The 25212-nt window shown below is 30.6% G+C and overlaps 2 protein-coding genes across 5 annotated transcripts in view; one reads left to right on the plus strand and one right to left on the minus strand.

The window, feature by feature from the left end:
* Positions 1-10640, plus strand: part of LOC145328950 (uncharacterized) — a 30985-nt gene extending 20345 nt beyond the window's left edge. Inside the window, exons 3-9 of one of the 4 annotated variants that reach the window (XM_080172919.1) lie at positions 2422-2486; positions 2999-3065; positions 6427-6543; positions 7083-7115; positions 8204-8248; positions 8601-8657; positions 8882-10640. In XM_080172919.1, coding sequence (XP_080029045.1) covers positions 2422-2486; positions 2999-3065; positions 6427-6543; positions 7083-7115; positions 8204-8248; positions 8601-8657; positions 8882-8969 — 472 coding nt within the window. In that variant the 3' untranslated portion in view covers positions 8970-10640. The remainder of the gene's footprint in view (positions 1-2421; positions 2487-2998; positions 3066-6426; positions 6544-7082; positions 7116-8203; positions 8249-8600; positions 8658-8881) is intronic. The other 3 variants (XM_080172920.1, XM_080172922.1, XM_080172921.1) reach the window with 3 other exon arrangements.
* The window catches only part of LOC145328951 (uncharacterized), a 103317-nt gene that overhangs the window by 70898 nt on the left and 7207 nt on the right, over positions 1-25212 (minus strand). Inside the window, exons 3-8 of the mRNA XM_080172923.1 lie at positions 21503-21586; positions 19631-19671; positions 19280-19328; positions 18308-18382; positions 17894-17950; positions 17411-17476 (exon numbers count right to left, since the gene is read on the minus strand). Of these exons, the coding sequence (XP_080029049.1) occupies positions 17411-17476; positions 17894-17950; positions 18308-18345 (161 nt within the window). The 5' untranslated portion in view covers positions 18346-18382; positions 19280-19328; positions 19631-19671; positions 21503-21586. The remainder of the gene's footprint in view (positions 1-17410; positions 17477-17893; positions 17951-18307; positions 18383-19279; positions 19329-19630; positions 19672-21502; positions 21587-25212) is intronic.

The raw sequence follows: 25212 nt of genomic DNA on the forward strand, positions 1-25212 counted from the left end.
AAAATCATGATGATTTGATGAAAAACCAAAAAAAATGAACATGACCTTCTAAGAATTATTTTGTCGTAAACTAGATGTCATCCAAATTTTTAAAAAAGATTTATAAGAGATTTAGCAAATAAAAATATTTTACCGACTTTTCCATAAGTCGAAAATTAAGATTCCCTTTTTTATTTAATAGCGGCTATGCCCCTAGAAGACCCTAGTTACCCTGCCCCAAAATAGTAAAAAACCTTAACTGGGCCTATAAGAACTCTTAATAAAAAGGAGAACCACATCGGTTCAGCGGTTAGTGAGATCCTTTAAACGGACAAAAAAAAGCTTACTATTTTATACAATAGAATATAATATTTCTTCTATGAATACTAAATTTTTTTTAAAAATCATAGAGGGGTTTCTCGATTAACTTATATATTAAATATCAAACTTTCCTTAAAGCAGTATTAATGATTATTCACATCTTAAAGGTCACAGGTTGCCTGTAGAGTACTGATAACCACCAACGATAATTATGATAAAAATTTAAAATAAAGGCTAAGAATGCCAACACCCAACTTAATTATGTATTTTTACTTTAAGCGCCTGATATTTACACTGGCATTTTGTCCTGAATTGGTTCGCATTCCTCTCATTCTTATTTGGGAATAAAACTTATTTTACTATGCTTCTTTGAACCAAAAAATCATGTTTAAAATCTTGTGGGTGGTGTATGTTTATCAAAATGGTTACTAAATCTTTTTTTATCAAAGTATAAGTAAACAACATTATAAGGTTTGGTATAAAGAAACTTCACTGTTACAACAAAATTTTTAAATATTTCTAGAACCCACTTTTAATTTCTCCATGAGTTTGCACATTTTTTATTAAAAGCAAAATAGTATTTTTACAAGCAGGGCATTTTTTCATTTGATCAAAAATATAAGAATGAACATAGCAAGTATTAAGAACCACATTTCTAACTCTCTATATAAAATTTCCATAAACATGAACATTTTCTGAAAAAAAATGATCTTTTAGCTTATTTTAAGTACCTAAAAACAAAGGTTGCTGAATAAAAGGGTGAAGGAAACGAAATATGACTTTGACTCACTTAGAGTAGGAAATTCTTTATTAAACAGGGGACATGCAAAAATTTCTAATAGGGGCTGAGCTAATAGGGGGAGTGTTCAACGCCCAACCACCAGACCGATAAAGGTGAAAAAGAGGCCCGACTTATAATCGAATGTATGTGGTGTATCTCCAGTTGTTGGAAAAATGTTCATGCTTTAAATGCACACTTTTTCCTATTATACTTTTTTTTCTCTTGAAGGTTAAAACACCCAGAATTTTGTCAAAGCTACTTTTCATTTGACATTGTTTATTTGTTCAACAATTAGATTTGGAATTTGGACACACAAAATATTGTTTTTCATTTTGTAGCAGGAATGTAGGGATAGTTTATATACAATTTAATTTTTTCTGTGTTCTGATAAAAAGAGAGTAAACAGCCAATTTCACTAGTTAATGTCATCTACTTAGGCAGGGACGTCTAAGCATTTATATTTTGAGTGGGGTAAAATTGAAGGGTTCGAAGGTTGGAGGGGTGTGATCTGACATATTTCTAAAAATTTGAGTGGGATAAAAAGAGGGGTTTCAAAGTTTGAGGGGGGGGGGGGGGGTAAACAAGCCTTTACCCCCACCTTAGACGTCTTGAACTTGAGATTTATTTTATTTAACACGATTGGATTATTATCAATATGAAGTATTCATATGAGAGAGAAACGCCAGTCATTTACGGAGACCTTATGACCAACATGGGCTACTATAAAACATAAAGTTATGGAATTCTGATAAAATTTAATTATATACTCAAAATACTTTTGAAAAGCATAGCATTTTATCTACGGTTTTAGTTATCCACGCATCCTATTTTGCAGAATGCTTGTTGACCTTTTAAGAATTATCATTTTCCTAAATGCTGAATCATTTTTGCGTTGAAAAAAATCACCTAAAAGAATTTTTGTTTTTACTATAAAACTCACTATTAAGTAAAGCAAAATATATGTATGATTTATTCTGAATATTAAATGGTTGTTATATGTTTCAAGACTTTTCCAAAAAAAAATACCCCAACTCTTTTTATGATTTATTTACAAATAGCAAACAAAACACCAAAATAGTTTTTTATCGCATCGTAATAGATATTGAAATTAAAAAAATTAAGATTAAATCCAGTTTTGGTAGACCTTGAGACAGAAAAGCCCAGGCTAATAAAACTAGTACCTATTGATTTTGTGATTTTTTTTTAATATTCGTGGAAAATTGTCTGTTATACAATGCAATACATGATTCTTCAGTACCGGCGGATATTAACCGGGTTAGAAAACTTACAAGAAAATTAATTCTCAACTTTAATTGCTAACTTTTATGTTTTTTCTTCAGACAAACAACCCCGACCAATCTTGGTGGAATTGCAAGTCTACTCTTTGTAATGGCAGGTATGTCAGGTACTTCTTCTAAACTTTCCATCCGTTTTCTATCTAGTGTTCTTTCTAGTAAAAAGTCTATTTGTATTGTTCTTAATGTTTTCTATCTATTTATCTCTAAAATTTTCTTACGTTTATCAATATCTTTTAAATATGTCAAGTTATCTAACAACAGACATTTGTCAATATTAATTTAAAATTGTACTAACTATTAAATCTTCATTTACATCTTTTAATTTCAATTTGGTATTTTATTTATCATATTTTTAAATCTAACTTACTGTTTCTATTATTTAATAAATGTTCTTATATAAAGTGGAAATTATCAAAGAGAAAGATGACATTGTAATGTAAATTATAATAGTCCCCAAAGTTTCAAGACCATGTTCCTTTATTCGTAGGCTTTTAAACTTGATCATAGTTGTGGATAAAAATCAATTTATCGCCCATTGCTTTTTCTCCTAAGATCCTTGGATTTTATATGACATGACAAGATTTAGTTAATAAATAACATTATTTCTATATTTATTTAGCTCCTGTACTCTATCCTCTGATTGCCAAGGCCTCTGAAAGATCAGACAACGACCCCTACATCAGCTGGTAAGTTTTACTTTGGCTTTATTAGTTTTTTTATCGCATCGTATTATAGACAGCTTTTCGCGGATATTAAGATTAAGAATTATAAGATTTCAACCATTCCCGGGCTAAAAGAAAAAACTGGTTTAATTTTATGATTTTTAAAAGCGAAGCTTTTCTATAATTAGGGTCGGTCCGTCCGTACGTCCGTACGTCCGTCCGTCCGTCCGTACGTCCGTACGTCCGTACGTCCGTACGTCCGTAACGGATAGCTTTTTCCGTTAATTTAGGCATGTTAGAATTGTCCTATCGATTTCAAATTTTGCATGGTGATTCCTTTAGTAGTTAGGTACGATTTAGAAAGCGTAGCAACTCTATAATCATTACCAAAATGTCCGTACGTCCATTTTAAACATGTTGATTTTTTTACTTTTTTAACAACAAATTTTTATGTGATCAAATCATCGGATTGATCTGATTTTTGGTATATTGATTCCTGGGACAACAAAGTATAATGTAATAAGCGAAGCAACTCTATAATCAAGCCCTAAAAATGTAAGTATGTCCATAAAAATTATCCTGTATCAAGCAGTTTTACAACAAATTTACTTACAATTTTGCTTTGACTCTTATAAATTTATATTATGATAATTAAGTTCTAACACTATACAAGTGTTAATGTCCGTTTGTCCTACCGTTTCAGTGCTTCGCTTTTATGGATGTTGTCATCCTTGTTATTTTAATATTCGTGGAATTTTCTGTAATACAATTTTATAAATGATTTTTCAGTATGGCTGAAAACTGGTTCTAATTCAGCGGATTTATGGTTCGTTTACTAAGCCATACAGGAATAGTTATTTCTCGCATCGTATTATAAACGGCTTTCCGCGGATATAGAAAGTACAATTATGAGATTAAAACTAGTTTTTTTAGCCCCGAGGTGCCAAAGAAAATACCTTATTTTGTCTATCTAAAATAGCAGACTTTTCTACACTTATCCACACGTCTAAATCATTATCTTAAGTTTGTTAGAATCATCTTATCAATTCTAAACATTACAGAATGTTTTTGGGGTAAAGTCTCCTTTCGTGACAACGCCTCTTAAGGGGTGTCTCGTTGCCTAAACCTGCGGGGCAATAAACTAACATAACCTAAAGTAAAATAACCTTTCAAAAGCAACTGTGAAAATACGACGAAACGCCCATAAAAAGTCATTGCCACGAAAGGGACTACATCCCATTTTTGCTGTAAATATTTCATACAAAAAATGTATACTATATTTCACCCTTTGTTAAAAAGTAAAGAAGCATTGAATTATAAAAGTAAAAGGACTGTCTGTGACCTTATTTATCATATTTAAAAATAAAAACTTATTATATCAGAATTTAAAAATATTAAGGTCAGTCCTGCTATAATTAAGAAGAATCAAAGAAATGTAAATATTTGGGTACTAAAATCTGTTTCTTTTTAAACAAATTTAATGTATAATATTTATTAAAAAATTTTAACCAAATAGTCTATCTTTAAAATATTTTGATCATTGGTGCTGAAATAAAAAAAAAGTATTTCCTTTTTGTTTTCCCAAAGTAACAAGAAAGATATTTTTCAAAATATGTGTGCTAGAATAAATATATTCATTAAAGTGGATTTGCCCCTAGCCTCAAAAGCCCATTAGCTAATTAGGGCTAAGGGTGTTGAATTTTTGGTAAAAAAAGTAAATATTTTGCTTAATTAAAACTAAAAAGATAGGATACAATTGGTCAGCAGTTGATGAGATCTTTTGCTTCAGTTAAAACCCTAATGCCTTCTAAATTTTCATGTTCATCTGCCTTTGATAGCTCGCAAATACTATGGGTAAACAGGTTTCTAAATAAAAAAATATCCAAATCCATTAATAGTTATTTCTCGCATCATATTATAAACAGATATCCGCTTATATAAAATGTATTCCTAAGAAAACAACAAGTTTTTTAGCCCATGCCTTCTGCATCTCGGGGCAAAAAACCTGGTTTTAATCTTATAATTGTACTTTTTTATATTCGTAGAAAACTGGATACATTGCTAGACATAGTTTTTTCGGTTGGATGAGAACCGGTTCTAATCCATATTGGAAAGGGGGTACAGGGGGTGTCAACACCCCCTAGATTAAGAAATTTGTACCCTACCCGTTTTTTACCCCGCAAGGTTTTACAACCGCCTGGTAAATTCCTGTCCACTTCACTGGATGAAAACTTAGAGAGAAGAAAGTTTAGTGGATTAATTAATCACCAATGTCTTCTCCCTCCCTAGCTAGTTTTATTTTGAAAATTGTATTAATATTAAACAGAAGAACAATAGAACAAAGATTATATCTTTTATCATATTATCTGTTTACATTTCGTTTGTTCATATTCACAAAATGACTTTTTAAAAGCGAAGCTTTTCTGTAATTAGGGCGTGTCCGTCCGTCTGTACGTCCATCCGTACCTCCGTCACAGACGGATAGCTTTTTCTTTAATTTAGGCATGTTAGAATTGTCCTATCGATTTCAAACTTTGCATGGTGATTACTGTAGTAATTAGGTACGATTTAGAAAGCGTAGCAACTCTATAATCGTTACCATTACCGATTGATCTGATTTTTTTAATACTGATTCCTATGACAACAAAGTACAATGTTATAAGCGAAGCATCTCTATTATCAAGTCTAAAAATGTAAGTATGTCCTTAAAAATTATCCTGTATTTAAGCAGTTTTCAGTTTTCGTTTGTCTTACCATTTCAGAGCTTCGCTTTTATGGATGTTGTCATCCTTGTTTAATAGTACAGCTACTCTAAATTTTATAGTCCCTTAGTATTACAGTTACTACTGGAATAATTTAGTTTTCTTTCCTTTTAAAAAGATTTATAAAGTCAGAGGGCAGGTTTAGAGCTATTTCTGTCTAACATATAGTCATTTATACAAATACTTGTAATTTGTATTATACTCCTCAAAGATAAATTTGTCCTTGTCTAAATTATTTAAAAATTTGACCTTTTCAGCCATTGAAATTATTGTACAGAAACATACTTAATTAGAAAAATAAATGTATAACCCAGACAACTATCTGGTTCCAGTGGCGGGGAACTTTTTTTGCGTCTGCTAGCAAATTGCTTTCTGCTCTTTTGTAGCGACTTTTTTAATCAACGCTATTGGCTGACATTCAAAGACCTAATTAAAAGTAGACACTGCATAGAGTCCGCAGAAAGGGAACATACAGTTATATCACCCCTTCCCCCTCTATTTTATGCTTAGTCTTAGTCTAAGGTTCTTAGAAGATCGCATGAAGCAAAAAGAGGACTGTGCCCTAACGAGGCAAAGAATCTATCTATATATATAACTACTTCACTAATTATCTATCTATCTAGGCGTAGAGAGGACACTATGGAGAGACTGTTCGGTCCCTTCCAGAGAGGCCTCGGGCTCATCAACAAGAGAATGAAGAAGGGAACCAAGAGATTGGGTACTGCTGTCAGGCGAGTTGGGTAGGTGTCACTTTATACACCAAGTTTTTCGGGGGGGGGGGGGGGGGTCTGTCGGTCAGTAATGCACATGTCATGTAAAAAGCACATATCACTGCAATAGGGTAATGGTTTTAAACAAAACAGAGGGTAAAGTTAAAGGACATTTTTTAAAGTGAAGCTAAAATCAGATAATAGTTATTTCTCGCATCGTATTATAAACAGCTTTCCGCGGATGTAGAATGTATAATTATAAGATTAAAACCAGTTTTTTTAGCCCCGAGGTGCCGAAGGATATAATACGATGCTAGACATAGTTTTTTCGTATGGATGAGAACCGGTTCCTATCCACCGGATTCGAATGAATACGAGAAAATACAATATTTATTTTTATTTGCAATATTCGTCTTATTAATAATGCATTTTTCAAGGGGAGGGGATTATTTTTTAAGGGGGTAGGAGGGGGGGGGGGTAAATACTCCCCTCCTAAATGATTGGGGGTAAATTCTTCTTGGACGTCCTTGTGATAATGTGTTTAATTATTAATATATTTTCTTCTTCAGCCAAACAAGTGTTGAGCTTCCTGGTATGATCAGGTATTATATATTTTCATTGTTTAAGTGAAGCTACGCTATGTCTAAGAAAAAAGTTGGTACGTCATAATGTATGTTTGTTTAAATATAAATCACTTTTCACTGGTGTCTTTCTCGTGTAATGATAACTTTTTCAACAAATTAAAAAGAACTTTAATAAAAGAAAATATAATTTTACAGTTAAGATATTAGTGTTAGTTTTAATTATGCATTTTTATTACATTTTACGTAAATGAAAATTAGCCACAAAAGGCATTTTTTGTGGTATAGTTCTTGAAATGTTAATACATTACTAAAAAGAAATATAAAAAAAACGACAATCTAAATTTCTTAAGATATCTAAAAAGTGAAAAGTGATTTCACTTAAAGTGTCAGTTGAGCACAAAAAATACCCATATCTTATTTCAAAATAAAGAGTGGTAGGGTGGTATCAGTGCTTACTAACAGACAGACTTGCAAGGTAGCTAAGCAACTGAACAAAAAAATTTTAGATTTGTTTGGATCAACACTTAGCCTTTTCAATCTTCAGTAGACCATGTTTTACTAACAAATTCAATATTACTTATTGATAACAAACAGTTAAATAAAGTATTATGGATTAAAATATTAACCTTTAAAGCTTTATTTTTAAAATTTAACTGTTTCAAATAATAAAGAAAATACATTAATTGTAATTTATTTTTATTTATATAAACAAGTATTAAAAACACTAGTCTCTGAAGTCTTCTCGTAAAAGAGAATATTTTTAACATTTTTGTCAACCAATTTTTTAGACACCCTACATTGACAATTGACACTCAGTGTATCTTGATAGAATCAGGGAGGGAGGGGACCTAAAGCTGTTTATTACACTAGTTGCCAAAGTTTTACATTAATGTTTTCTTATTCGTTGGCTTAACAACTTTGGAATTTTTATCATTTTTATATTGGTTAGTTCAAGAATTTGAGTGTCCAAACGTTTCAACCACTAATTAAAATCTACAAAAGGATATATCATCATTGGGGATGTACATCAAACTATCGGCTTATTTTTTTACCAATTAAGATCCCTGGATAAAAAAGACTAAACTTAATAATTTATAATATTTCAGAAACACTGCTAGACTCGCCAGAACAAGAAACTTTAACACAATCAAGTAAGATTTTATACGGTGGATTACAACCAGTTCTGAGCCATACTGAAAATTTATGTATCGTCTCGTCTCGTATTATTGACAATTTTTAAAGAAAGAATTTTGAATCCATGTCGAAAACAATAATTTAACTAGGTATTCCGTAATGGATACATATATGACCATCAGACAAGGACGTCTAAGCTTTTTATTTTGAGGGTGGGAGGAATTGGGGGTTTTTTAATGTTTGAGAGGGTAATCTAATGTATATTTAAAATTTGAGTTGGATTAAATTCGGGGGGGGGGGGGGGGCACCCATTTATTTCCACCCTCAGGCGTCCATGCCATCACATTTTAAAATTAATTTTTTTTCCAGGAGGATGGGAGCTGCCACCACCGACTTTATTGACAACATGGCCGATAATGTTCAAAAGTAAGTAGACTTAAGCGCAGCTCCTCTATAATTAGAGGATGTCTTTACGTCTTTCTGTACGTATATGTAACAGTATTTTAAGATATTGTGCTGTCTTAGACTTTTAAAAATTACAACAAAAAATCACATTTGTAAATTTTCTTCGAATCTCCGTAAACTTAATTTAACTTTTTCATTAATTTAGGGTAATCAATGGAAAACTTAACCTAACGAATTCGTTTTAGGACCAGAGTGCGCAACTACAAGAATATCGCCCGTATGGGTTCAGCCCTGTCCAACTTCGCCGCCAGAGCCGCCAGGAGAATAGGTTAAGAGTTTGGAGTAAGATTAAACGTTAATTTACACAAAACCTTAATCTGTAGGTTTATTTTATACACCATAAAAGCCTGATTACCTATTATATAGTAGCTTCCTTTTAATGATTTTTAATCTTTCTTGATAAAAAAGCAACCGGCATCTAAAGGGTAATTAAAATTTTCCTCCTTTTTTGCTAGAAAGATTAAAAAACATTTCATTTTCGTATTTTCTGTTAGTTACCATTTCTTTTGTAGTTTATTATTCTTTAAAAAAATGTCTATATATTTTTTGGCCATATTTCAAAATAAAAAATTTTACCTACAAAGTATTAAAACTACCATAGAAAAAATGTTACCAAAAAGATAAAAAGTTTTAATATCATAATTTTTGGTCTTATTTGAAATCTTTAAAATTTAAGATTTGAATTAACTGTTCTCTTTTTTTATTGTAAAAAATAATGTATATTTTGTTGTTGAAAGTTATGACACGTTTTTTTTTACTAAAATAATGAAGAAAAAAACATTTTGTACCTTTTAACTAATGTCATGTAAAGCATATTAAATTGAATAAGGTATATAATTTGTATTACGTATTGTGTCATAAAATTAAAACAGTTTTTTTAAAGAAGTCTAAATCATGATATAACAATAAAAGAAGATTTTGATCTATATTTAAGAAAGGAGATAATATAACAACTACAACTATCATTACAACTGTTTTAGCCCGTTATTTTCTTCCATTGTGTTTATAAAAAAAGGGTTTTAGGGACATAAACAAAAATTATACAAAAAGTTCTATGTTGCAGGGATGGAGGAGACATTTGGATGTTTATTACATTAGTCCCCAAAGTTTTAAACTAACGTTTCCTTATTCATTGGCTCAAAGACTTTGGGGACTTTTATTGAATTTTGATTGGTTGGTTCATAAAGTTAAGTGTTTGAATGTTTCAACCAATTGTACCAATGGTTTAATCCAATTCCACAGTAATATTTTGTATCATCTTTGGGGATGTATGTATATCAATTTAACGGCCATTGTCTTTTCTCTTTTATGTCCCTGTCTTTGTTGTACGAAAAGCGTTTCATCCAAATAATTGGCTTCTTTTCCTAAATATTTTTCATTATCTTTTACCATGTTTTTGATTGCAGAGATTTTATACATCGTATAATGACGAAAAGATGTTTAGTTTATGCAGCTAAAATTTTATATATTAGCAATTCGATTCAAGAACAATTAATATTTCATTTTTATTGATGTAGAATACTTTTATTGTTTCTGATTAAAAGCACAATTTTAGGTTTTTTTGGAAGCCTATAAAAAATGTCCTACCATATTGGTCAATCAAAATGTATACTGGCCTGCCATTTGTAGTTTATTCTGTGTATTGGCCTATCATCAGTAATTTGTATTGTATGACGTAATTTTTTTTAGACACTATAAAGAGCTTCTATATTTTAAAATGAAATACTATAATGAAGATTTTTTAGTATTTATGCTTCAACACCTAACGGAAGATGTAACTTTAATTAGAGCAAATTCTAATTCTAACGCATCATTGTATTTATAATGGTTTTATAGTCTTCTTTTTTCTAGAAATATACAGTTATATCTGTCTCAGGTAGCTTTTTATAAACAAGTTATATCAAGGTTTTAAATCACTGAAAAAATCATTCATTGTTCTAAGAAGTGAAGAATAGAAAAAAGATTTAAAAAAAATGTAATGTTTCAATATTTATTATCAGACTTTTAAAAGAGGTCTTTAATATGACAATACAAGGTCTAGAAAATCCTTTTGAACGCCCTGTAATTCAAAAAATGCACCCGTTCATACTTGTATGAAAACTGTACATGAAAAATAATTTCAAGCCAAAAATGATTGTAAAACATCAAGGCTTGTTGTTTTTTCATTAATTTTAAACATATACATGCACAAGAGGGGTGGAAAAGGGAGTTGATAACGCCCTCCTTAAAAACAAAATAGCGGGGCTTTCATCTGCTTTTAACCATCTCAAGAAATACCCCTGGCAATTTCGATTTTCAAATGAAAAAAAAAACATTTTAAAATATTTTTTTAAATTCCTTGTTTCTTTTATTTATGAAAGCAAAGATAGTTAGGCTGAAAGGATGACAACAACGTTTAAAGTGGATGACATATAATACTATTCAAAGGGTCTTATGGCGGAGCATTCAACATATATGGTTTGTCTGTATGTACATCCTTAATTGATAGCTTTTATCGTTTTATTAGGAATGATAGAATCATTTTGTTGATTTCAAACTCTTGATTACAGAAAATCATGTCATCAAAATTGTTTAGTAATCTATTGTGGCAAAACTAATATTGTCTTAACTGCAAAGTTTACTAAGTGTGAAAAAGCTAATGCCTTTTTAATAGCCATTTAAAATTGCCCTATTAATAAATATGTGCATTAGTTATATATTTGCAATTTAAGATGCTTGAGTGTTTTCATAATATTTAAAAGCTACAAAGTATATTGCTTCCTCAGAGAGAGAGAGAGGCCAATGAGTTGTTTATTAGTCCCCAAAGTTTTATAATAATGTTTTCTTATTCATTAGCCTAACAACTTTGGGGACTTTAGTGAATTTTGATTGGTTGTTTCATTAAAGTGTTTAGACGTCTCAACCACTAATTTTAATTACTAAAAAGGGTAATTTTTGTTATCATAATTGGGGATCTACATCAATTTATCGACCATTGTCTTATCCCTTTAGATCCCTGTAGCTTCCTACAAAAATTAATCTTGGATTGTCACGTTGAAGTGATTTCCACCTTTATTTTTAAATGTCAAAATTTGAACCTAGAATATATTAACTGCAGACAGAACCAATTATTTCTAAAGATATGAATTACATCATATTTTAACAATGAAATATATTTGTGATGTTCAAGCAAACTTTGGAACCACTTATTCCAATAACATTCATGAGTTAGAAAGCTCTATAATCAGACATGATATAGTTGTAAAAAATCTTTTTAAAAAGACTAAAAAACTTTATGTCAAATTAAATTGACATTTTAGGCCAAAATTAAAATGCTTTTTTGCTAATATACACTTTTAGCTGAATAAAATAAACATAAAAATAATTATGCAATTGTTTATATCTTTTCCTCACACGATTCAACAATTTTTCTTAAGCTTTTTTGTATAATAAAAACTGATGAAAATTAGACTATAAAGAAAATTAAATTCTGTCCTAAACATTTTAGTAAAAATAGTTTTAAAAAATAATCTTCACAAATAACAATGAATATAACATATTTTTTTCTCCCAAAATTTTCACAATTTTTTGGACACCCTCTAAAATTATATGTAGCAAAATTATAATCACTTAGACCACAAAATTTGATTGTTTTGGTTTAAAAACTCTATTAGATAATCTGTTTATGATTATATTTGAACATAAAAAATAATTACTGTCTTTTATTAGTTAATAATATATATTATATTTGTTATTATATAGGAGCAAGGGACTTAAAGCAATTTTTAACTATCTACGTGCAATTTTTAGTTTTTTGAGATATTTTTATTCAACAATAAAAGCACCAAATTCATCTATGAAAAACTGCTTTGAAGTAGATTATAGTCTTAATTTTTATAAATCTTAACTAGCCCGTCCTAATTTTCAATTTCTACCTATAAAATGTAAAAATGGGACAACCTTATTGTAATGTACCTTTTTCACATAGTATGCTATTTCGTAACTATTTTATTTATGTTTTTAAAAAATGCAAGTTTTGTTATTATTTGTACAAATAAATTTACTCTAAAATTGAATTAGTTTTTTATTTCTCTTTTTAAAAGCGAAGCTTTTCTATAATTAGGGTCGGTCTGTCCGTCCGTCCGTAACGGATAGCTTTTTTCATTAATTTAGGCATGTTAGAATTGTCCTATCGATTTCAAATTTTGCATGTTGATTCCTTTAGTAGTTTGGTACGATTTAGAAAGCGTAGCAACTCTATAATCATTATCAAAATGTCCGTACGTCCATTTTAAACATGTTGATTTTTTTACTTTTTTAACAACAAATTTTTATGTGAACTAATCATCTGATTGATCTGATTTTTGGTATATTGATTCCTGGGACAACAAAGTATAATGTTGTAAGCGAAGCAACTCTATAATTAAGTCCTAAAAATGTAAGTATGTCCATAAACATTATCCTGAATCCAGCAGTTTTTTAACAAATTTACTCACAATTTTGCTTTGACCCTTATGAATTTATATTATGATTATTCAGTTCTGACACTATTCAAGTGTTAATGTCCGTTTGTCCTACCGTTTCAGTGCTTCGCTTTTATGGATGTTGTCATCCTTGTTTATTTACTAACTAGCTGCTTTGCTAGATCTAAAGGGATAAGGCCGGGGTGAGAAGAAAAAGACTTATGTCCCCTTTATAACCATACAATTTAAACTACATAGTCCTTAGATGCTAGGGGCGCAGCTGCTAATGGTTATTAATGTATTACTCTGAATTGAAAGGTAATCTTTAAAAAATCTTCTATTAATCAATTGCTAGAATTGTCCATTGATTTAAATGCATTTCTTCGTAGCGCAACTACTCTACAGAATTATTTATCTGTAAAATCATAAGTAAGAGAAATTAAAATTGTTTTCCAATTTTTGTAAGGTAGCTCAAGTTAAGCATGATTAAAGTTTAGATTTAGACCTTAGTTGCTTAACAATAACAACTGACCCTTTGGTTGCATGAATTTTGTCCGAAAACCCGAATGCATAGTAAAAATATTTTTATTGGACAAAATAATTCCACCTTATTTCATCAATAATAACGTGTAAAAGACATAGAAAGAAAAAGACCTAGTATAATTGTTAACATCTCCAGGCAAGGATAACTTCGAACAGCAAACGAAAAGGGTCTCCACCACTTGGGGCAGATAATTACCTGGACAATACAACTATGGATTAACATTTATTGTTTGAACCTGGATACGAACTACTCACCTCGTTGGTTAATTTTTTTTTAACATTTGCATAGTAGATAAGTGTAATTTCGTTACATGTGCAGTTTTTTAGCTATACTGCTATGGACCGATTTGGTACTGCTTGTATGATGATTTGATTTAATGCACTTAAGTAGGGCTTCAAAATTTTTCGTCAGTTTTCCAAAAACTTCAATTGGAACAATTATTTTCGTTGAAAAAAAAAACATAGTTTTCATGATTGTTTTAGTTTAGGTTATATAAGGTTATGTAAGTATAATAAGGGTTCGAATTGGCTATAAACATTATAAATGATTCATAATAAATAAATGGGGTGGGAGGAGTTCTGTGGTCAACTCGTTGGATTGAAGGATACTGCCAAAAATTCTCAACGATAAATACCTCTTGTAAGCCTTATGTTCAGATTAAATCTACTTCAAACAAAAGTGCACAATCCATTAAAAGGTTTCGGATATTTTTTGAGAGATGTAAAAAATGTTTGTCTATTTGGGGATTTCTTTTCCTTAGGGAAAAAAATGGAAGGTGCGTTTTTTTTCAAAGACAATTATTTATTATGATATTAAACTTCCCTAGACCTATGAGAAGCTTCGCTGTAATTAACAGACATACAGACCTCCTGTTACTCTTATATAAGGATATGTGTTAAGATTTCACTTTAGAGAATCTTTTATTTTCTTTTTGTCCGGCCGTCCGTTCGTGGGTGAATGAATGCTAACAGGTAAATGTGTTTTTCCCGACTGCAATCAAAATTGACAGACATTTGAAATGCAATTTTCTCGGCTACAATATATTGCTTCTGAAAATATATAAGATGATTTTGTGATAACTAAAAATATAATTAAATTTTGAAATGATCTATATCATGATTTTGTGATTCGACACTGAAAAATATTTTAACCTTGTTTTAAAAATATTGATGTAGTTCTTTATGGATAACACATGATAAAAAGACAGGCAGACAGACAAATTGGTAGGATACTCAAGACATTTATACAGACACTAAATATGCAGAAGTATTGATAAAAATATTTTTGTTATTTAACCCTGTTAGATCATATCTCAAAGACAAGAAAGTATGAAGTATTTTGTCTTATGATATGGTTTCCCACCTTCACTTTCAACTTTTCTACATTTAGAACCGTAAAATTAAAGTATTGGTTCTTAAAATCTCTTAAACGGTCAGGCCAAAATATGGGTTCAGGAAAATAAAGGTGCCTTTTTACCTAATATTTTTTTCTGTACTAAAATCATCTTATACCAACAACGATATTTTCAGCTGTCGTTGGGAGGCAACATATAGTAGAATTAACGACATTTTTATCTGCCCCCCAACTATTATTTTATATTCATTTCGCTTGTTGGCTATACCTTATTTCTGTACTCAAATAACTACGTTGTAGTATTAATACAAGCTGAACAAAAATCACAAGTAACTTTTGTCTATCTTTGATGTAAGAATTCTTAAAATGTTTTTAAAGGGACTGTGAACGTAAATTTTTCTCATCTTAATATCAAATCTTAACATTATCTCATTCATAATATCTCACAGATAGAGCAAAACGCGCTTTTGTTTGCTTAAAAAACGGCTTTTTCCGACGATTTTTATAAGGTACAGGGAAAGGAAGAAATTTTCCGTATTATATAAAATGTCTATTAAATTGATTTTTTCTCCTATTATAGCTAAAATTAAACTTTTTCACATAGTTCTAGATTTTTCCTAACAGTTAAGCTGACTTTTAACATAATCCTTGCTTTAAACCAATGTATAGTTACTTAGAAATTGATAAAATAAGCAATATTTTTTATTGAAAACCAAATACAATAACAAAGCCAGAAAAGGGTTTTTTATTATTATCCAATTAACTTTAGATGGCCCATCTCTCGCCCACCTTTAATTACAAATTTGTAAATAATAAAGACGCAATATTTCTTTATAAACAGTCTGATAAAAGTGTAAACTAATTCTCCAAAGTGGGTTATTTATTGTCCAACACAATAAAAAAGGATATTATTATTTTAAATAACCTATGAGATTCAACCCTTTGTAGACAGTGAGGTATTTTTTTTGTCAATAATACGAATTTAAAATATGTCTTTATTACCTAACTACTACGTTATAAAAAAACCAATTGGCAATTTTATAGCATAAAATAAATCCTTAACAGTAAGTAAATTGTTTCAACTATATATGACAAGTTAAATATCCCTACAAACATTATAAGAATCAAAAACGTTCAGATTTTCCCTGTTTTTTCCTTTTTCCCTCTCAAAATACCATAAAATCAAGGCATTATTCCTGGATATTTTTGTTAATAGGACGTTTTTGGTTGATCAGTGTAGTGAAATGTGCTTAGTAAATGTTAAGATTTGATAATCAGATGAGAAATTTTTACGTTCACACTCCCTTTAACTCTTTGAGTTACAACAAGCAAGGAATAAGTATTTAATAGTACAATCAGCAGAACTTAAAAGATAGAGATTTTAGTGATCTGTGATAATAAAGAATTATTTTTTGTTAAATAAACCCTAAAGCTTATTTACTGTGTAGTAAATGGAGAAAGGGACTCAAAAATCAGACATAAAAATGTGTGATTATCCATCTCTTTTTTAGGGGTGTTCTTTCCCATTTCTCGTCTCCTTCATAATTTTTTATGACGTCACATGTCTGATTTTTGAGTGACTTTCTCCATTTATGCTTCTTCTTCTTCTAGGGCGTTCTGTACCGATAGTACACTGCCTACTGCTCGTGCGTTTGCACTAACAGTGTCTGGCCTACATGTTTTTAAGGAGAGAGAGAACTCGGCTACTGATCTCCCCCTCCGTTGCCAAAAAAAGACGGCTGCAGGTTCCAGGTTGCCCTGTACATTACAGTTTTGTCTCCTCTGGCCTCCTGGTCGGTTAGCCATCCGGATGGATGTTCCCGGCTTGGACCACGTGGAGGTCCGACCATACCCCAAGCCCCTCCATTTACGCTGTGCAACTTATGGAAGCTATCATCCATGTTTTAGAATGTTTGTCTATTTTTTGCTACTTATACTTTCACTTTCATACCATAAATGTATTACTTTCAACAGGTATAACAACATTCACAGGAGTACTTTAGTTTTAAATTTAATACTGAAAAGTTATTCATACCTTTATAGGACAGGATACACTATTAGGTCTTATTTGAACCAAATTTTGCTAGTGAAGTCGAGAACTGAAAACCCCATCCCTTATTTTTTTTTAACATATGAAAGGTTTTCTCCTTTATGTCTGACGAGGGCTAACTCTGCGGGACTACATACAAAGTACACAAAATAACAAGGCTTTACCTCTACCCCCTGCCCCAACTTATTTTCATTTTATGTATAAAATATGGTCTGGAGGAGTTTTCTGTTCTCGACAAGGCACTTTAAGAGAAAACGCCGGTATAACAATTGCATGAATGCAATTGTCTTGATTTAATATTTAAAGCATTAAGAAAAAAGCCTACCTGTCCCAACCAGGATGGATAGAAATACTCTTCACAGAAATTGGCGGATTTTTCGGATCTTGAATCCTAAAATTAAAAACCAAAAAATATGTAGCGTGTATATATATTGAAAAGTCAAACTATTTATAATTAATAAACATTCTGAAAAAAAAATCGCAAAAATACATCCAATGTTTATAACCTTATTCAAAAGACGAAGCGCGCCGAAAATTTATTTCACTAAAGAAAAAATTTAGTACGAAGGTAAAATCTACAGGGGGGGGGGAGAGTTTTTATCCCCTTAAAACATCTTTTTTGTGGAAAGGTTAAACACATTTTAGCTGTAAAAATAAAAAATGGGTGATATATTTTTTTATTGGGAGAGGGGGCCAGGGGGGATATATTATATTTCCTGGCACCCCAAAAATAGGCTTTTTAGGATGTGGGGGTGGGGGGATTAATCACCACACCCAGGAGATCCTTGAACGAGTTGAATAAAAATACCTTTCAGTTATTCCAACGTAGACATTTAGATCATTCTTGGTCACTCTCCAACACGATCTGAACAAAATAATATAGGATTTTTTAAAGCAGAACATTTGTTTTTCCAGGTAAATTGGGTCGAAATAGGCTCGAAAATATATGTCTGTTACACTCAATATAAAGACGATTCCTTTGAAAATTAGTCACCATCTATTTAAAAAGTGAGGTTTATCTTTTATTCTTTTTAAATGCAATTAAATTGCTATAACAACAAGGCTTACTAAAAATAGCCCTAAAATATTAACTTAGTAAGGGAAATTATGATCCAAGTATATCCTTGAAAACTAAAGGTTTCGTGATTTTATCAAGTATATTTAGAAATCCCTGAGGTAACATTTTTCTAATTACTATTCTGGTCCTGTCATATTAACTTACTTTGGACATCGTTTTCGTTTACATTCTTCAGCTGACATCGACAAAAATGGTTCTCTACACCTGCCACTCCCGCCACTAGATAGATAGATAGATTTTGGATTATTTTATCAGATAAGGCTGGCACAGACATAGAATCCTTCAGCCATAAAAACCCACAGAATACAAAACCATGAGTTGTCAAAAATAAAATATAAGGAAGGGGGGAGGTGGGTATGTGTGAAGACAAACAAAAAAGAGGACCAATATTTTTAAATATTATTATTATTATTATTATATTATAGATAGATAGATAGATAGATAGATAGATAGATAGATAGATAGATAGATAGATAGATAGATAGATAGATAGATAGATAGATAGATAGATAGATAGATGGATAGATAAATAGATAGATAGATAGATAGATAGATAGATAGATAGATAGATAGATAGATAGATAGATAGATAGATAGATAGATAGATAGATAGATAGATAGATAGATAGATAGATAGATAGATAGATAGATAGATAGATAGATAGATAGATAGATAGATAGATAGATAGATAGATAGATAGATAGATAGATTGATAGATAGATAGATAGATAGATAGATAGATAGATAGATACATACATACATACATACATACAAACATACATAGATAGTTAGATAGATAGATAGATATTATTAAAATTCACCTATTAGACCATACACAATGGGCTGCAGTAACAACATAGATAGATAGACAGATAGATAGATAGATGTATAGATATATAGATAGATAGTGTGTTAAATAGATAGTTAGATAGATAAATGGACTGCAGTTACAACATACATAGATAGAAAGTATAAAAATTCACCTATTAGACCATACACAATGGGCTGCAGTTATAACATAGATAGATATATATGCATATAGTTAAATAGATAGATAGATAGATAGATAGATAGATAGATAGATAGATAGATAGATAGATATTATTAATATTTACCTATTAGACCATACACAATGGGCTGCAGTTACAACATGTCTTGTAGTTACTAAAAATAAATTAAAATTAATTAAAAACCTTATATAATCACTGAACCTTGTGTTTAAATATGACAAAGGTGTGACACACAAAAAAATATGTATTGACAAACTTTTTGGAAAACATAGTATTGAAGTTCTCTAGGGTCATTCGAATAATGAGAAAGATATCTGTATATATGGATTTTCTATGTCTAATGACTTATTTTTTCTGGAAAAGATCAAGTTTTATTTTTAAGTACCAGTGCAATAAAAATTTGAATAGGTGGAAAAAGTAAAGACTAAAAGCCTAAAAAAGTAAAAAACTACTTACCTAAGGTTCCACCACATAAAACTTGGATTTTCGATGTTTGTCTAAAATAAAAATAAAATTGATAGCTCAGGAAGGGAGAGGACATTGGACTATTAATTACACAAAGTTTTATAACCCCGACATCTCATTCGTTGGCTCTTAAACTTTGTGTACTTAAGATGTGATCGGGGTAATTTTGTTCATCATTATTAGGGATGTACATTTATTTATTGTTCCCTGTCTTATCCCTTCAGACCCCTGCTAATGCTAGAGAATATAAAGAATACAATTTTCATTCAAATGTAATTTTGCCATATAGTGTCGGACTTAATTTTTAAATTATGACGGACAAGTATAAATTAAAGATTTGCGACGTAATATTTAAAGTACATTTCTATAAGCAAAAATTAAAACTAAATAAAAAAGTAAATATGTTTAAGGAATTTTCACTTTTTGGCTAAAAATAAATGTTAGGGGGAGAATATTACTATAGCTTAAACTAATTTATTTCGTCTAATCTACTATAATTTCTTAGGTGCTAGGGGCACAACCTATAATGTTGCTAAAATATGTAGGTGAAATAAGGGTTAAAGATTGTGGCGGTCCTTAAAGAGCCTAGTCAAGCACAGAAATCCTTTCCCCCCTAATTTAAAAACAAAGGAAAGTAGTTTTTTCTTATATCAATTAATACATTAGGCTAGGTTATATCGGTTACAAGGCAGTCCTATAGGGGTTAGGCATATTGAGAAAAATCTTCCATTGTTTTCAATTTATTTCCAAACTTATGGATGTTTTTATTCTCGCTAGTCACTTCAAGAGAAAGCAGAAACCTAAGTTATTGCAAGGTGTTGTGCCTAAAGCTGTTATTTACCAACTTTATATTAACAAGAATTGAAATAAGTAACAGAAGCAAATGAAGCATTACTAATTTATTTCTAATTTTATCCATGGACATTGCAGGAACTCGGGATTGGTTCTTATTCAAGTATTAAAACCAGACCATGAAGTCACTATGGAAAATTTCAGTTTTGTCCCAACCAAAATCGATTGATGTCCCCTGGATTAGAACCGTTTCTTAGCAATACTGAAAAAATTATGTATAGCATCGTACTACAGACAATTTTTACAAATACTAACTTAAAAATTATATGATCAAAACCATTATTGCTAGCCGGGACCTAACAAAACTGGTTTAAATCCTATATTTTTTCTTTTTAATATCTGCTGAAAGCTGTCTAAAATACGATGCGAAAATTACTTTTCCGCTTACAAAAATGCAAAAAATCTAAACAATCAAAATTTGGATTTAGACAAAAAAAATCCGGTTTCTGTTTTGCAACACAACTCAATCCAGAGGTCCTTTTATGGACATTTGTCAAAGTATAGATTTATTGTTTTCAATTTTTAAACTGAATTTTTCCTTGTAAACCCTTATTATACTATTTATCTTAGATTTGTGTACTGTAAAATTTTTAAGATTAATTATTGAATAAAACAATTATGTCTAAAAGTGAAGTAACAAAATTATCAATATTAATAACAAAAAAGAACAGTAAATTTATTTTGGAGATGCTTCATATGCTGTTGAAAGCTTTCTTAATGTTATATAGTACACTGACCCAATGGTACTGAAGGGATGAGTTAATTTAGGTACACCCGCAATGATGATACACAAAATAACCCCTTCTGTAGATAACTAATTTTGGTTAAAACCTTAAACACTCAACTTAATGAAACAACCAATCAAAATTCAATAAAAGTCCCCAGAGTTGTGGACCCAACGAATGAGAAAACGTTACTAGAAAAATTTCTGTCCATCTCTTTAGTTTAGATAAAATATAGACATAATGATTTTTATTTTGTTCCTTTTGCAATAAGGGCAAATAAGTTTACCTTTTTCTTCTGACTGGTTTCGTTTCTAGAATAACATTCCATGGAGCTAGCTCTGCACAGCTAGGTATACCACCAACTATAAACCTAGAATATATTCTATAATATAATATTCCATGGAGCTATAACTCTATACAGCTAGGTATACCACCAACTATAAACCTAGAATATATTCTTTAATATAGTATTCCATGGAGCTATAGCTCTGCACAGCTAGGTATACCACCAACTATAAACCTAGAATATATTCTATAATATAGTATTCCATGGAGCTATAGCTCTGCACAGCTAGGTATACCACCAACTATAAACCTAGAATATATTCTATAATATAGTATTCCAAGGAGCTATAACTCTATACAACTAGGTATACCACCAACTATAAACCTAGGATATATTCTATAATATAATATTCTATGGAGCTATAACTCTATACAGCTAGGTATACCACCAACTTAAAACCTAGAATATATTCTATAATATAGTATTCCAAGGAGCTATAACTCTATACAACTAGGTATACCACCAACTATAAACCTAGGATATATTCTATAATATAATATTCTATGGAGCTATAACTCTATACAGCTAGGTATACCACCAACTTAAAAACTAGAATATATTCTATAATATAGTATTCCAAGGAGCTATAACTCTATACAACTAGGTATACCACCAACTATAAACCTAGAATATATTCTATAATATAATATTCTATGGAGCTATAACTCTATACAGCTAGGTATACCACCAACTATAAACCTAGAATACATTCTATAATATAGTATTCCATGGAGCTATAACTCTATACAGCTAGGTATACCACCAACTATAAACCTAGAATATATTCTATATTATAATATTCTATGGAGCTATAACTCTTTACAGCTAGGTGTACCATCAACAATAAACCTACAATATATTCTATAATACATATAATATTCGGATCTACTGCAGTTCACGGTAAAATATTGCTGATAAGCAATATTTCCAAAAATCTATAAATTTTAAAGGCTGCAAGCTGCCAAACGGCTGAACGTACAGATCCAGTGGCGTGCGAACCGAAGGGGGCATTTGGGGCAAATGTTGAAAAATGCCCCATTTTGCCCCCCCCCTGGGCAACAAAAATGCCCCTTTTTGCCCCCTACCCTACAAAAAGCAAAACTATCCCAGTTTCCAAAAAAAAAATCAAGAAATACTCCAAAAAAAAATTTTTGCCGCTTCGCGCCAAACAGACAGTTACTACTCATTTAACCTTACCAAATTTTTTAATTAGTGTAGAAATTAGATTATAATTTTTTTTTACTGAAAATAACAAACCAGGTAATAGGAAGTATTTTATTTGGCATAATATAAACTTTTTACCTAAGAAATTTTGTACATTCCCAATGATGATACATAAAATTACCCCTTATATAGATTACAATTAGTGGATGAAATGTATGGAAACTCGACCCAATTAACCAACCAATCAAAATTCCAAGTCCCCAAAGTTGTTGAGCCAACTAATAAGAAAATTTTATATGAATTATTTGGGATTAGTGTAATAAATAGCCCAAAAACCCCTCTTTCCCTGCATATTTGAAGAAAAAAATTGCGCTTTGCGCACTTCCAAATGGTTTCTGCTTTTTATCACATGCATTGTATATTTTGTTTTTATTTCTATAAAAACATTTGTAAACAACAAATATTTAATCAAAAAGTTATTTTACATAAAAAAGAAACAGCGTTGATATTTATCTAAGCCTTTTTCTCAACACTGTATGTCTGTCTAAATGAATAACTATATATGATGTCATATTATTTTCAGGATAAGTTTATCATTTTTAGTAACGAAGCTACTCTATAATTTGAAATGTCCGTCCGTCCGTCCGTCTGTCCGTCCGTCCGTCTGAGACAGAACAGGGGAAACGTGATTTTCTCGGCTCCTATTAAAGATAGACAGCTGAAATATTTTGACAACATTTCCATTATTAAGGAGCACAATTAACAATAAAACATCAAGGGAGGTCAGACCGCTTTTTAGCAGGTTTTAGGCTATTTTTGTATTTTTCACATTTTTCTCCATATTTTCAGTGTTTATGGTCCAATTTTCAAAATTTTTTCAGTTAATGATATCAAAATTAAATTTCCTGTCGTTTACAGAAAACAACCCTGACGGCCACACTGCCATTTTGCAGGTTTTAGGCTATTTTTGTATTTTCCACATTTCCACCATATCTTCAGTGTTTATGGTCCAATTTTCAAATTTTTTTCAGTTATAAATATAAGAATTAAATTTCCCGTCGTTTACCGTCGTTTAAAGAAAGCAACTATGACGGCCAGACTGCCTTTTTGCGGGTTTTAGGCTATTTTTGTATTTTTCACATTATTCTCCATATCCAGTGTGTATGGTCCGATTTTCAAAATTTTTTCAGTTATAGATATTAAAATTAAAAATCCCGTCGTTTAAAGAAAACAACCATGGCGATCAGACTGCCTTTTATAAGGTTTTTGGCTATTTTTATATGTTTTACATATTTTCCCATATATTTGGTGTTTTTGGTCCAATTTTCAAACTTTTTTGGGATATCAGTAGGTATCAAAAAAATTTTTCTTTCCCATTTTGTTATGACAATCTTTTATGTAATCTACTTTGACCATCGTCATCATTAAAAATAAAACAAGGTTTCGTGTTTATTTTCTCCAATAAATCTATTCTTGTTTTTAATAAATACACTTTAAATCTACTTTTACGTATTTCCATCCACAATTTTTTGTGCTTTGCTACTTATGGATGTTGTCATCCTTGTTTTTGTTTACATACCCTTACAAAAAGACATGTTTTTTTTTATGGCAATTTTCATTAAAAACCCTTAAAACTAACTTCACTCTATATTCCTAACTTGATAAAATACGCCACTCTTGTTGTCTTTAATTGATTTTAGTTCAAAGGGAGAGTAAATATTTTTAGGTGTGCTTCATGCACCGCCCTTATAAATCCTTGGAAACACCACTTAATGAAAAATTAACAGAGTTTTAAAGTGCCATTTAAAGAGGGTAGGATATGTTGATATAACTTTTTAGCTTCTCTATAATTCACTATGTCTGTCAGTACGTAATGCTAAGGGGGAAATGTGATTTTTTCAACTGCAATTAAAGATAGAAGGCTAAAACTTAATGTTAACATTCCCATCATTATAGAGTATAATTAACTATTAAAAATTCATGGAGGTCGGACTGCTTTTCAGGAGGTTTTTGGCTATTTTTGTATCTTTTAAATTTTGGGTATAGTCCCTTTTGTGACATTGCCTCTTAAGGTACATTTTGTCGTATTTTCACAGTAGCTTTTCCCCTATTTATAGCTCATGCGGGGCCAATTGCCTAACCCTGCGGGGAAATCACCTGACCTAACTTAACCTAGAATAACCTATTAAAAGCTACTATGAAAATACGAAGAAATGCCCCTTAAGAGGCGTTGCCACAAAAGAGACTATACCCCAAAGTTTTCCATATTTCTAAGAGATTTTTATATCTGTAGATGAAAGGACAAGTAATTTTTTTTATTTTTTACATAGTTCTTTATATCTTTGGTTTTTATGGTACGATAAATTTTTTTTGTGGATTATAATATTAAAAAAAATAAAATTTATTGCTGTTTCGAGCATCCAGTATGTAATTTACTTTGACTGTCATAACACAATATGCAGGAAAAAGTATTTGTGACTCTTTCT

Source organism: Acartia tonsa, chromosome 9, assembly GCF_053477335.1.
Source record: "Acartia tonsa isolate MP-2025a chromosome 9, ASM5347733v1, whole genome shotgun sequence".
In the NCBI taxonomy this organism is placed as follows: domain Eukaryota; kingdom Metazoa; phylum Arthropoda; class Copepoda; order Calanoida; family Acartiidae; genus Acartia; species Acartia tonsa.